The sequence below is a fragment of the Platalea leucorodia genome, assembly GCF_965183815.1.
Source record: "Platalea leucorodia genome assembly, chromosome: 4".
Lineage (NCBI taxonomy): Eukaryota > Metazoa > Chordata > Aves > Pelecaniformes > Threskiornithidae > Platalea > Platalea leucorodia.
In genome coordinates this window covers 127884143-127896543 of record NC_138826.1, presented here as the reverse complement: position 1 = coordinate 127896543, position 12401 = coordinate 127884143, and the positions used below count along the sequence as shown (strand labels likewise).

The 12401-nt window shown below is 49.7% G+C and overlaps 1 protein-coding gene across 1 annotated transcript in view; it reads left to right on the top strand.

Annotated features, from left to right (window-relative positions):
• SHANK3 (SH3 and multiple ankyrin repeat domains 3) overlaps nucleotides 1-12401 on the top strand; it is a gene marked incomplete at its 5' end in the record, with an annotated part of 356878 nt that overhangs the window by 34925 nt on the left and 309552 nt on the right. Inside the window, 1 exon segment of the mRNA XM_082310842.1 lies at nucleotides 10376-10579. Coding sequence (XP_082166968.1) covers nucleotides 10376-10579 — 204 coding nt within the window.

Sequence of the window (12401 nt, the reverse complement as noted above, 5' to 3'; positions counted from 1 at the left end):
CCCTGGGAAGGTGATGGAGCAGATCCCCCTGGAAGCCCTGGCCAGGCACATGAAAGACAGCAGGTGATTTGGAATAGCCAGCGTGGATCTATCAAGGTTAAATGGTACCCAACCAACCTGATTGCTTTCTCCAGTGGGGCAGCTGGCTCTGAACCAGGGGAGCGCAGCAAAGGTTGTCTGCCCTGGTCTTGGGGAGGTGTTTGGTGTGGTCTCCCATAGCATCCTTACTGCAAAACAGGACAGGGATGGTTTGGGCAGGTGGACGACAAGGTGGCTGGACCACCAGGCTCAAAGGGTGGCAATGGGCTGTACGAACCCGGTTGGTGGCTGGTTACGAGCCCATTCCTCAGGGATGGATATGGAGCCAGTCCCTTTTGGTACCTTCATTGACCAGCAGGACAATGGTGAAGGAGATCCCTGTCACCAGCCTTGGGAGCCGCTGACGGGCAGGGGGGGTTGGTGGGGCTCGGCTGGGACAAGCGCCAGGTCCTGCCCGTGGGCTGCAGCAGTCCCATGTGGCAAGACGAGGCGACCAGCTTCCCCAAAAAGGCCGGGGGGATCCTGGGGACCCTCAGACCCGGCGTTGGCAGCGCCCTTGGGCAATGGAGGCCGAGCATCTCCTGGGTGGTGATGGTCCGAGGGCAGGGATTGCTGCCCTCCACTCAGTGCTAGTGAGACCTGTCAGGGTACTGGGGCCAGGCTGGGCTCACCAGTGCAGGACGGACATTGCAGGAGTGTGGCGGGTCCCATGGGGGCCTTGGGACAGTTGGGGCTGGAGCACGGGAGGTCAGGGGAGAGGCTGAGCATGGGGTTTGCTCAGCCCGAAGAGGAGAGGGTGAAGGGGAGACCCTACTGTGGCCTGCGGCTGCCCGGTGGGGTGGGGAGAGAGGACGGAGCCAGACTCCTCTCAGAGGTGCCATGACGGGCCGAGAGGCAGAAGCTGTGGCCAGGGACGTCCTCTCTCCGTGGCAGGAAAAGCCGTTCACTGGAGGGAGGTCGGACATCGACTGGGGCCCCCGAAAGGCCATGGGGTCTCTGGCCCTGGAGATGCTCAGCACTTGCCCAGCCACAGCCCTGAGCAGCTGCCTGCCCGGAGCCAGACCAGCTTTCTCCGGGACCCTGCCCCTGGTGCGAGCCTGTGACATCCTGGTGTGGAGCTCCACAGCGAACAGATGCCAGGCAGTAAGGAGATACCAATTCTTTGTCCTGCTTTGACTCTACTAGTTTCACTTAATACCCTCCCAAGTTTTGTTTTGAAAGAGACTTGATTGCTGGTGGGTAGGAGTTAGTGTAATTTAACAGAAACGATATGATTGTAACAAGGTGTATGTGCAAAATCTTGGAGTCTTAAGTATGAAGAAAAAGGATCCAGCCACGAAATTAGACTGGTTGTTGAGACCTCGAGGCAGAAGGGCTGTAGGTTAATGTAAGATGGAAGAAGCTGTAGCTTTGAAGAAAAGAGTGATAGTAAACTGTAACCCAGGAGTTATTGCTGCAATTAGAGTCAGATCTGGGTAGGGTGCTCTGACTGGGTTAAGCCAAATGCCCAATGATGCACACCGTGCTGATTTGTGGTTATGACTATGCAAGTGAAGGTACCTGGGAGACCAATTTGGAGCTGATTGCCAGAGCCCGGCAGCATGCTGTTGAGCAGATCAGTGCGAGTGTGTCTAATGAAGATGTCCTATCTGTCACCTTGTCTTGTGGTGTTTGCATCAGTTCCCAAGGAGATAATACCTGTTTATCTTTTCCGTGCCACTTTTGGTTTTGTCATATTCCTTCTCAGTCTTCTCTTTCCCAAACTGAAGAGTCTTGTCTATTTAGTTGAGCCTCGCATGGATGCCACTCCAGGCCACTGATCTTTTCTCCCTTGTCTGCACTTTTTCCACTTCTGGTATGGCCTTTCTGAAAGGGCAGCTGGGACTGCAGGTGGCCTTGGGGACACAGGCATACCAGGGGCTCACGCAGCGATGGGGTGACGCTTTCTGTTCCTTTGGTCCCTGCTGTTCTGTCGGGCGCCTGCTGAGCATCGCTGTGGTGGGGTCACAGGACTGCTGGCCACAGCCAGGCAGCAGCCAGCTCAGAGCCTGTCGCCGTTAGAATTTTACTTGTGAGGGGCTGATCTGCTGTACTCTTCAGCCGTTTGGCTCTGTGAGGTCCTTCTGCTGGGTTTTGCAGTTGGCTCTCAGTTTTACTATGCCAGGTACCTTAGTTGTTGGCTCACAGTCCACCTCCCCCTCCCAGACCATCCCAGACCATCCCAGACCCGTGAGCAGCACGGGTGCTGGCATGAATCCTGTGGGACTCTGCTGTGAAAACTGCGTGGTTGTGCCAGCCTGTTCCCCGTGGCACATCCCTTGATCAGCTGTCTGTGTGGGTGAGACCCTTCCCTCTCTTCCCTGGGCAGCAGAGCTATTCAGCTGCACAAAGCTATCTGTAAGAGGTCAAGCCCAGAGAGGCTTGACTCTCAGAGGGACCTAATCAATAACACAAGCATAAAAACGCTGATGGATAAGGAACAGTGTTGATGATGCAAAATAAGTCACATTAAAGGAAGAAATATGAACTCCTTTAATGCCTGTGCAATAGGCTAAACGGAATGCACCAACACTGGAAAGGGACTCGGAGGTTAATGCAAGAAATTTAGTTCCTTATAGATCATTAGGACCATAAAGATCCGTAAGGACCTAAACTTACATTAACCCCTGAGTTCTCTCATTAACAACCTGGATCAATCCGTAAGATCTTTATGGATCAGGTTGTTAGGATATGTTAGAAATGACTGTTTTGCAATATGCCGAGTGTAAAAATACAGAAGCAGAAGTAAATGTATTGCCTCTGTTGACATTTTTTTCACATAGCTAAAAGCAGTAGTGGAGTTATGAATAAAGATGTGAGCATAGGTGCCATAAATAAGAGCACAAAGAAGCCCCACTGGGCTGAAGCAGTGGCCTGTCTGACCCAGCGTCCATCTCTAGCAGTGGCCAAAGGACATGCTGTTCAGGGAACGCACAAAGCCTGGCCGCTTTCTGCAGTCCGTTCCCCCCGTGCTACTCCCATTTCAACAACTGCTGCTTTAGGGTTGTTAGAGGCTGCATCCCCATCTTCTCATTTTTTTTTTTTATACACATGTAGAGAAAATTAGACCTGGGCCCATCAAAATAAATTATCTTTTAATTCATTCAAATGTGGAGTTTTGCAGGTAACTAGGGACTAATGCCAGCTGTAGAAAACAGGGAGCTGTATCCTGGGAAGGACATGGAGTTTGGCCCTCTGAAAGGAATGGAGCGGTCAAAGTAAACTGAGCCCAAACTGCCACATGCTTTAGTGAAGAGCGCTAATGTGATGCCTGGAGATGGAAGCAAGGGGATAGTGAGTTGAGGTGAGGACAATATTTTGTAGCTGAATATGACAGCTGGGAGACAGATGCTGGAATATTGCCTCTGGCTCTGATTCTGCACTTTAAAAAGTGTATTTAAAATTAAAGAGGGTGCTGAAAAGAGCAACAGAACTTATTTGAGATCTGGAGAAAATGCACTACAATTTATGAACATCAGCCTCTTCTACTCGCCCTAAAGGAGACTGAGAGGTGACAGTGTTAAATGGGGGCTACCAGCGTAGCAAGAAACTGAGTACGAAAGAGCTATTCAGTATGACAGAGAGAGATACAACAAGAAATAATGATTGTATTGGAACTTTAAAGAAGGGAAATCAAATGAGAGCTCAGACATACCTTTCTTCATTGTGGATGAGTGTTTGCTTATTCATTTATCCAAGGAGGGAGTGTGGTTTCCGTCATGTGATGTTTTTAGATTCAAGTTGGATGCTTTTCAGGAAACCGCTAGCCAAATTCAAGTGATTTAGTTCATTATGGGAGTTACTGGTTGAAACTTACAGGGCAGTGGTACATTGCTCAGACGAGGTGATCTTACGGGCCCTCCTGGCTTTGAATTTGCTGAATCAGAGGGCATGCTGAATATCTGCTACAAAGGCAACTGCAGTATGCCCTTTTCACTGGTTTCTTCCATTCTCTAGTCAAACTTGATTTCATTTCCTCCTTTATACTGAGAAGTTCTGTATCTCTTTTGCATGTGTTTATTAGGACCTAGCTATCCAACTAGCACGTCTCAGTCTTGATGCTGGATGAACAGAAGATTTTAGTCCCTCTTCTCCAGAAGAAGCTTTACTCTATGTGGCTTTTTTTCAGCCCTAGCTAGAGCTAAAGCTTCCCAGGTCCTCATTTTCCAACTGATCACAAGTTAGACAGGTGGCTGTGGTGGTTGTGTTGCAATAAGCCAAGCAGGAAACATTCACAGGTCTCTGAAGGTAATAGTCATCTCTTTAACCTGTCTTGGGCTCTTTGGTGGGGTCAGCTTGATTCACAGGTCCAACACTTTTGCATTTCCCTCTGTGCTGTCTTTTCAGTATGAAGAGTTCAGCAGTTGGATGAAACTGGCTGGCGCTTTTGCTCTTCAGCAGCCCTTTCCATGCAGGTGGCTAATAATAAAGCTGTTGTAGCTCTGTGTAAAGAGGGAGGTTTTGCCTGAACCAGTCACTTAGATAATCAGGAGTTGAATCTCTTTAAACATTCATTTCAAGCTGCGTTTGTATCAGAGGCAGCTGCTCCTCTGAAAGCGCTGACTGGTGGGACTATAGGATGGGGCGAGTTGTCACTGTCAGTGCTACTGAAGAGTTGTAATAAGGGGACTCTTGGACTCTTATTTTTAAATAGAAGTAGCTGGATGGCTTCCTGTCTCAGGCAATGGGTTCTGGGGGATGATACAACAGTCAGCAACATCCTTCCAGACTGGCTCATAAGCAGCAACTGGTTCACTGGAAAACCCATAGAGCCAAAATACTTTGTTATCTACAGCACGTAACTCTGCAAGAAGGGCTTGTGCACCGTGCGCTTTCCTGCTGGGAGCTGAGAACCTCCCTCCTGCTCTTTATCTTGTTTCCTTTTGGTGGAGGCAGCTTCTCCCAGTCTAGCATTGAGCACGGCGGATGGCAGGGCCAGAACTTTCCTCAGGAGATGATCTAAGCCCAGAAATTCCTGTTGTTTTGCGAGCATACACGACTAGCTGTCTAAGCTGGTCCCAGTTTACCTCTTGCCAGCATCCAATGCACAGAAAGCTTGTGCTGATTTCTCCTCCCCTTCGCTGAAATGCAGAGTGGTGGTTGCTCTGCCCTGGTCCCTGCAGAGCCCAGCTCCTTCCCTGGACCATGGTCATGACGGGAAACAAGCTGCAATGGTGATGTTCAGCCCATCCCGTGGTCCCTGGCCAGGGGCTGTCTGCATGTGGGGGCTGCTGCTGGCTCTCCAGCCTCTGCCGCGCAGGGCTGGTGGTGGGTTTGAGGGGCTGCTGGTGGGAGCGCTCCGGGCGATTCCCAGTCAGGGCTGTCTTGTGACTCTGATCCCTTCTCCCGCCGGCGTGCGAGCGAGGCCCGGAGGATCCCGCGGGATTTCACACACTGCAGGGACCAGTGACGTCTGCCCCACATCGCAGGAAGAGCTTGCTGCTGAAACTGTTGCTTAAGGGGACGGGCTTTTAATGAGTGATTGGGAAGAGAAAAGGTATAATTGGAGACGGCCAAATATAATCTTTTAAGGAAAGGTGAAAAAGTTACCTGGGCTTGTTTGTTTTATACGTAGCGTCTGTTCCCGTAACTTCGTCCCAGTCCTGGTGTTACAAGGAGCCGCTGCTCGCTCAGTGCAAGAACCTGGCTTGATGTTGCAGCGTGCTGCACGCTCCTCTGGGACACTCGGCTCCGGCTCCGAGTTCAGACGTGGTGTGTTTGTCCTCTGCAGACCACTCTGTGCCTCTGGTCACCTTTGTCTTCTTTCCCTTTACCTTTTTCCTGTTTCTGTTGTTTCCTGAAAAGACAGTGCCACCAGACCTGCACGTGATATAGAAGATCTGGGTGTGCTGCCAATTCATGAGTGTCATAGCGGCCCGTTCTACATCACTTCAGCCCAGATCCCAGCACAGGCTCCCCGTGACTCTGCTGACTAACTCTGGTGTCAGGAAACCTGCCTGGTTGACCTTCACCTTTGTTTACTGTCTTCCTTGTTGGTTAGGGATCCAAAAGAGTGCTTTTCTTGCTTCTGGCACTTTAGTTTACGGCATCAAGGGACCTTTTTGGAAATGTGCATGCGTATTGGTAAGCAGGCCAGCCTTATTCTCATAGGCATGGGTTTCCTCCAGGCTCTCCTCGTAGGTGTGAGGCATGACTCCACAGAAAATAAGCAAATTTTTCAGCAACGTAAATGTCTGTCGCAGTTCCTGTCCATGTTCCTGGGGCGGAGGCCAGACCTTTGGGCCCAGAGCATGGCAGAATTGCAGAGCCCCGCCTGGGTATCAGCATCTCCTGCCTGTGCTCTGCTCCCGCCAGGGATTGCACGACACGGTGCAGGGCACAGCCAGCACCGTGCATGGGCAACTGGCACCGCGTGCAGCTGTGCTCTCAAATCTGCCATGCTCATGCATCTACTGGGAGCTTTTATTTCTTGTCTGTGGGACCCTTTTCATTGGCATCTGTTGTGATGGCAACCAGTGAGAGCCCATCCTGCAGCTGGTCCTCACCGGAGGAGCTCCAGGACTCCTCCTTGTATGACTCTCATGGCTCAGTTGCTTGCCGCCCTCACCCACTTTCCGTCAGGCTCCCCTCTTCCTCTGCGTTTGTTAGTTTTTATGACTTCAATACCACTGTCATTTTGCAAGTAGCGTGGCAGGACTGTGTTCTTTTCTGTTCCCATTCACAGGCAAATCCCATTTTCTAAAGGAAATCTTTTACTTTTGATAGATTCCTCTGCTCTGTTAGTTTGGCTGCTCCATCTTTCTGTAGGGGCCTCTTAGAGACTGTTTTTTCATTTTTGCCATACATTTGCTCAGAGCTTCTAATGTGATATTATGAAATATACTCCCTGCTGCCTGCAAGCGCATTACCTTTTCAGCTGCTTCTTTTAATTTCCTTTCAACTCTTTCTCATTTGTGTGTTCTTCGATGAAGAATTTTTGGCTTTTTTGCTCTTAAGGGATTGTTGAATGTAAGTTGCTTATTGTCATTATTGCAGGGTGGCTCTTGAATAGATCTTGTCTGTCATCCTGTGCATTGCCGAGGATTGAATCTGAAGCTCTGAGCTCTTTCTTCCTTCAGGAAGGAGTCATCTGTGCTGTCTAAAAGTTGAGAAGCTGTGCCATTTTCTTTCAGGAGTTGTTCCTAAGGCTTTGATTGTTGTGATCAGAGCTTATAATTGTATGGAAGAAATTATCGCTTGTAACTGCAAACCAGAGTGAGCAACTTGTTCTAAAAGCTGCTCCCACCCTGCCCTCCTCGGAGCCTGCCTGTGGCTCTGGGACCTGCCCCGGCTGCAGGGTGGCCTCGGTGGGCGCTGTGCCGTGCCTCGGTGGGCGCTGTGCCGTGCCTCGGTGGGCGCTGTGCCGTGCCTCGGTGGGCGCTGTGCCGTGGCTCGGTGGGCGCTGTGCCGTGGCTCGGTGGGCGCTGTGCCGTGCAGGCTGGCACGTGGGACTGGCACTGCCGCGGTGTGCTCCCCACACAGGTGCCTCCTTTGGCTCCCCAGGATCCCTCCTGGGTCTTCTGGGGACTGACACTGGGAACAGCGCTAAGCCTCTCGATTCAGGAGAGCATCAAGAGGAAGGGGCAGAGACCTTTCCTTCCCCAGCGGGCTTGAGACCGTACAAGGCAATTTGGTTCCTTTTAAAATTAACATTGACTTCAGTGTCCAAACCCTCAGGGTTGGAAGTTATTCACACCCGCTGTGAGCTGCTGTGAAGTGCTGTCGCTGGGCTGGATCTCTCTGTGAAGTGGTGGCAGGTGCCCCACGCTGTCTGAGCTCAGCCCCTCTTCCTGATGGAGATGGGATCAGTGCCTGGCACGGCATCTGCAGCTCGGGCAGCCAAGCCCTGCTCTGCCCGGGATCAGCCTGGTGCCGGTGTGGGAGCTGCCAGGGCTGTCCCAGCCGTGCGGGAGGCCGGAGGAGAGCAACGTGGCTCTCCATGAGACGGAAAGCGGAGGAGCCCTCCCTGCTGTGGCCCCCGGAGCAAAGCAAGCCCGGTCCCCCTGCGCACAGAGCAGCTTTCTCCTGCACAAAGATATTCCTTGCAGCCCTTCTGGCAGCGGTTTGTGGGCTTAGCCTCATGCTTTTGGATTGCTCCTGGAGTGGCTGTGCTGCATCATGGAGTGGAATAAGCAAGTTTAGTTGCAGGATCTCTGATATGAGAAAGTCATTCATATATGCGATGGTATTTGGAGAAGCAGAGCCATAAGAGTAGCTGGATTATGCCTGCAAAGGGCTGTGCAGCATTTTGACCTCACAGCTGAAGTAGACATTTTCTTCTTTCTGATTTCTGATGCAGGTTAAAGACAGAAAGAGACACACTGTGGGGTGGAAGTTGTTTTCTCTCTTAAATATGAAGTGTTAATACTTGCCAGAGTATGTCTCTGCAGTATAAAGTTTGGTGTAAAATTCAGGTTCTTTATGCTGGGACCTTCCTTCAACCAGTGCTTGTGCTTGTGCACGTGTGCATGCTTGTCAGTGCTTTTTTTTCCTTTAGCCACATATTTTAATATTGAACAGCATAATTTGACAGTGAGGAAGAGTCCTAGAGGCTAAATAAGCATGTAGGAAGGTACAGACAACGTTTATTTTTTATTTATGGGTCTCTGAAAGAATGATGCATATTCTCCTTCTCTTTGAGGACTGAAAGAGAACAGAGCTGGTGTTTCTCAAAGGTTTTGAACTCCTGATTTCTCACACCAGCAACCAGCCGCCTCTTTCTCAGTACCTGCTGTAGGATAAGCCGTAGTTGATAAGCGTGCTGACTCACTAATACGGTCAGTGATGAAACAGATAACGCTGACCTCCGTTTGCAGTAGAAGTGCACGCTGCCAAGTGCAAGTTATCCGTGCCCGAGAAAAATGAGCCGTATCATCAGTTCGGTGGCTTTGTGTCTCGCACGGTGACTTTTCTGGGTGGCGGTGCACAGGCGGGCAGGCTGGCGCCGTGCAGGGCAGCACGGGTGCTCTGCTGGCTCCCGCCCTGTGCCCAGCAGGGTCATTTGCTTCTCTCTGGGCAAAGCTGTTTGATTTTTTTCAAAACAGTGCCTGTTTAATTCACAGAACCAAAAAGATGCTATTAACGGGACGAGGGACCACAACAGGCCCTGGGGTTAAATTTTGAAGTTGGAAGCGGGACTGAAGGGGTGAGTCAGGATGTGCAGTTACTTCTGATGCCCGGAGTGAGTGTCCTTCTCCTGGTCCAGTGGGGACACGGTGTGGCGGTGGCGGGAGCTCTGGTGCTGTGGGTCCGTTGCAGCTGCTGGAAGTGCTGCTGAGGACATGGAGAAGGTGGGGATCGGGTCGGTTTGTCTGTTTGGAAATCCAAATAGATGCCTGTGTTCAGGCCTCAACTCTCCAACACCTTCATGGACAAAATGTGCTTATGCTGCTGTGTGGATCCGTGCTGCACCTATCCCTTGGATGTGGGGACAAGTTGCTGCGAGACAGACCTCTGGTGCTGCCAGCGCAGCAGCCTCTTGCCTCCCTGCTCTTTGCCCGCAAGAGCGAAGAGCCCGCTGCCTCGCCACCGCGGTGGAGGGGATACGGCGACGGTGCTGCAGTGCCCACGCTGGGCTGTGCGGCTTGGCGGGCTCTGGCCGAGGCAGGTTCCCATGACCGGCCTGCTTCTCCGACACCACAGTCCCGGCCCCGCAGCCAGCTGGGAGTGCGGCAGCAGGGGCCGCAGCTGTAGGAAATACAGCCTGAAGATGATGGGCTATAAATATTTGATGACTTGGGTCGTGAGGAGGGAGGGAAACCGCTTACAGTACCAGGGAAACCCACTGCAGTCACAGGGTGAGATGGGGAAGTGTGACTGTCCATGCGGGGAGGCAGTGGGCTCTTCTCCCCTCCTCCTGCTGGGAAGACCTCGCTCCCGGCAGGGCTTACAGTGCTGCCGTTCATCCCTCCTTTGTTTGCACACCTATGAAGTCCACGGTGGAGAAGTCAATAGACTCTTTATACCCTATTGGGGATTTTTAAGTGAGATTTTGCTATTATACTGTTATTAGGCCATAAAATATTCTTTGACACTTCTCATATTTTATAGGATGTTATAACGTACAGGGTTTGAGTCTGCCCTGAACCCCACACAATGTGTTAGGGGGGATCTGCTAAGTCTCATCCTTCTCCAACGCTTTTTTTTCCCCTTCCCGAAATCCACTAACACAGAAAAGATTGTGACTTTCCCATTTTATTCTTCACCTTGTTCTTGCTGTGACTGTTCCTGGGTGCAGCTATGGGGTACAGGACCTTGGTGATGCTCAGCTCTAAGTACCCTCTGTGTCTCTCCACAGAAGTGTCTACGGTTGAATCCAGATGTTCCCGTGTGGGTTTCCAAGCAGCGCATCCTCTGCACTTTGAACCACAGCCTGAAGGATGTTCTGAACTATGGGCTCTTCCAGCCGGCCTTCAATGGTAGGGCTGGGAAGTTTCTGGATGAGGAACGCCTGCTGAGGGAGTACCCCCTGAATCCAGACACTCCTGTCCCCTACTTGGAGGTAGCCATCTTCTTTTTTCTTTTTTTTTTTTTTTTAAAAAGTGTGTATTTCTCTCTTTCTCTCCCCCCCCCCGATATATGTACATAACTCTGTAGGACTTCTTTGATCCCTTCCACTCTAGTCTCTGTAGGCACCACAGATATTAATGCCCCCTGTCCCCCTCCCCTTTTTTTTCCCATCTTCCTTCCAGGAGTGAAAGCATAGAAATTTATGTGGGTGTATGTTTACTCATGGAGAATTCATTGAGGAAAAGCTGAGGCAAATGCCTCTGAGTTTTAATTGCTCATGACTCCGTCTGCTCGAGAGCTCCATAACGTTTGTCATAGCCCTGTGAAACAGCTTCCCTGTTTTCTGACCCTGTTGATCAAAATTTCTTTTTTTCTAGTGGCACATAACTTTCATGGTAAATTGCAGTAACATAAGGAAAGCCAGTCTCGTAGGTACAGAGCAAAAATCATAGGGAGATCTTTGAATGTGAGGCTGAAGGACCTGAGTTTGATATTTGATTTAATTTACAGTTACTACAGTAACTGTAGAGACTGGAACGCAACTGTGTGCTTTGACAGCAAATGACTGTCCCTGTATGGACCTCATTTGTATGATGAGCGTGGAGGATAATCTATACTATTTTCTGTTCCAGAAAATTAACTAGAGCGGAAATTAACTGAATTAACTCCGTATTTACATTCACTATAGGTTTTGCCTTGGGCTGGGGTTCAGGTGATCGCATGTGCGTGTTTATTCTATGGTGACCTGCAGCATTTCTTGGGCTCCATTGACTGTCGCTGTGGACATCGCCCTGGCTGTAATGGGACTCTAGTTACCTGCACGTGGGCTTCTAAATTTAGAGATCTTGTGCTATATTTTACCCACGAAGTCTATTTAGAAAGCATTACACGCTTAAGCTGCACGAACTCTTATAAATGCAAGCGTGAATGCTGTTATTATAACTAATCCTGACTAATTTGGAAAGAAAGTGCAGCACAATTTCTTAGCAAACTAACATTTAACGTAGACAAAAACATTTGGAACGACATTAAGAATGCTTGCAAATAAACCTATCAGATAGTAAATTCCTTAATGTTCCTTATACAGGCTTTAATGCTTTGTTTTTGTATAATTTAGCATAATGTCCACGCTTAATGTCTTAGCACACACATCTAAATGCAGACTTGACATGGGTATTTGTTGTGTGTCATTTTGATTCTTCGTAACTCGATAAGAATGGCGGCTGAGCACTGGAGAATCCTATTGGAAAACCAAAAATCTGCAATCTATTTACAAGGCATAAATCCTATGCTGATACCACTGAGGTTTCTTGAACCCAAAAGGTAAATTAGCCCTCAGGGCTACATATGAAGGTAATCAGCTAAATGAGGGGTTTGTGCGTATTAACAGAAAAATGACATTAAAAAGCAGGTATCTGCAGCAGTTCCCTGGAGCGGTGGGATGCTGGTTCTGTTCTATGCCAGGGAGAGCTGTAGGTACTCCAGAGTCCTTTATCGGGATAAAATTGCAGCTGCAATGCAGTCTCTTGGTGATCAAGCAATGTGCAGTGGGGTCTACCTGCCTACTAGTGGGGTCTACCTGCCTACCACATACCTACCTACTATCCAGTTACCCTCATGTGCATTTGGGGGTATTGACTGTGTCCCATATAATCTTACTGGTTGTTAGCTACTGTCAGAAGCTTATTGTGTCCTTCTTAATGAGGCAGTTGTTTTCTTTGCACGCCAAACACACCGTTGTATTCTCACCATTATTAATCATCACACATTCAGTTCATGCACCTTGTAAATTTGAATGAGATTCGGAAATTCTC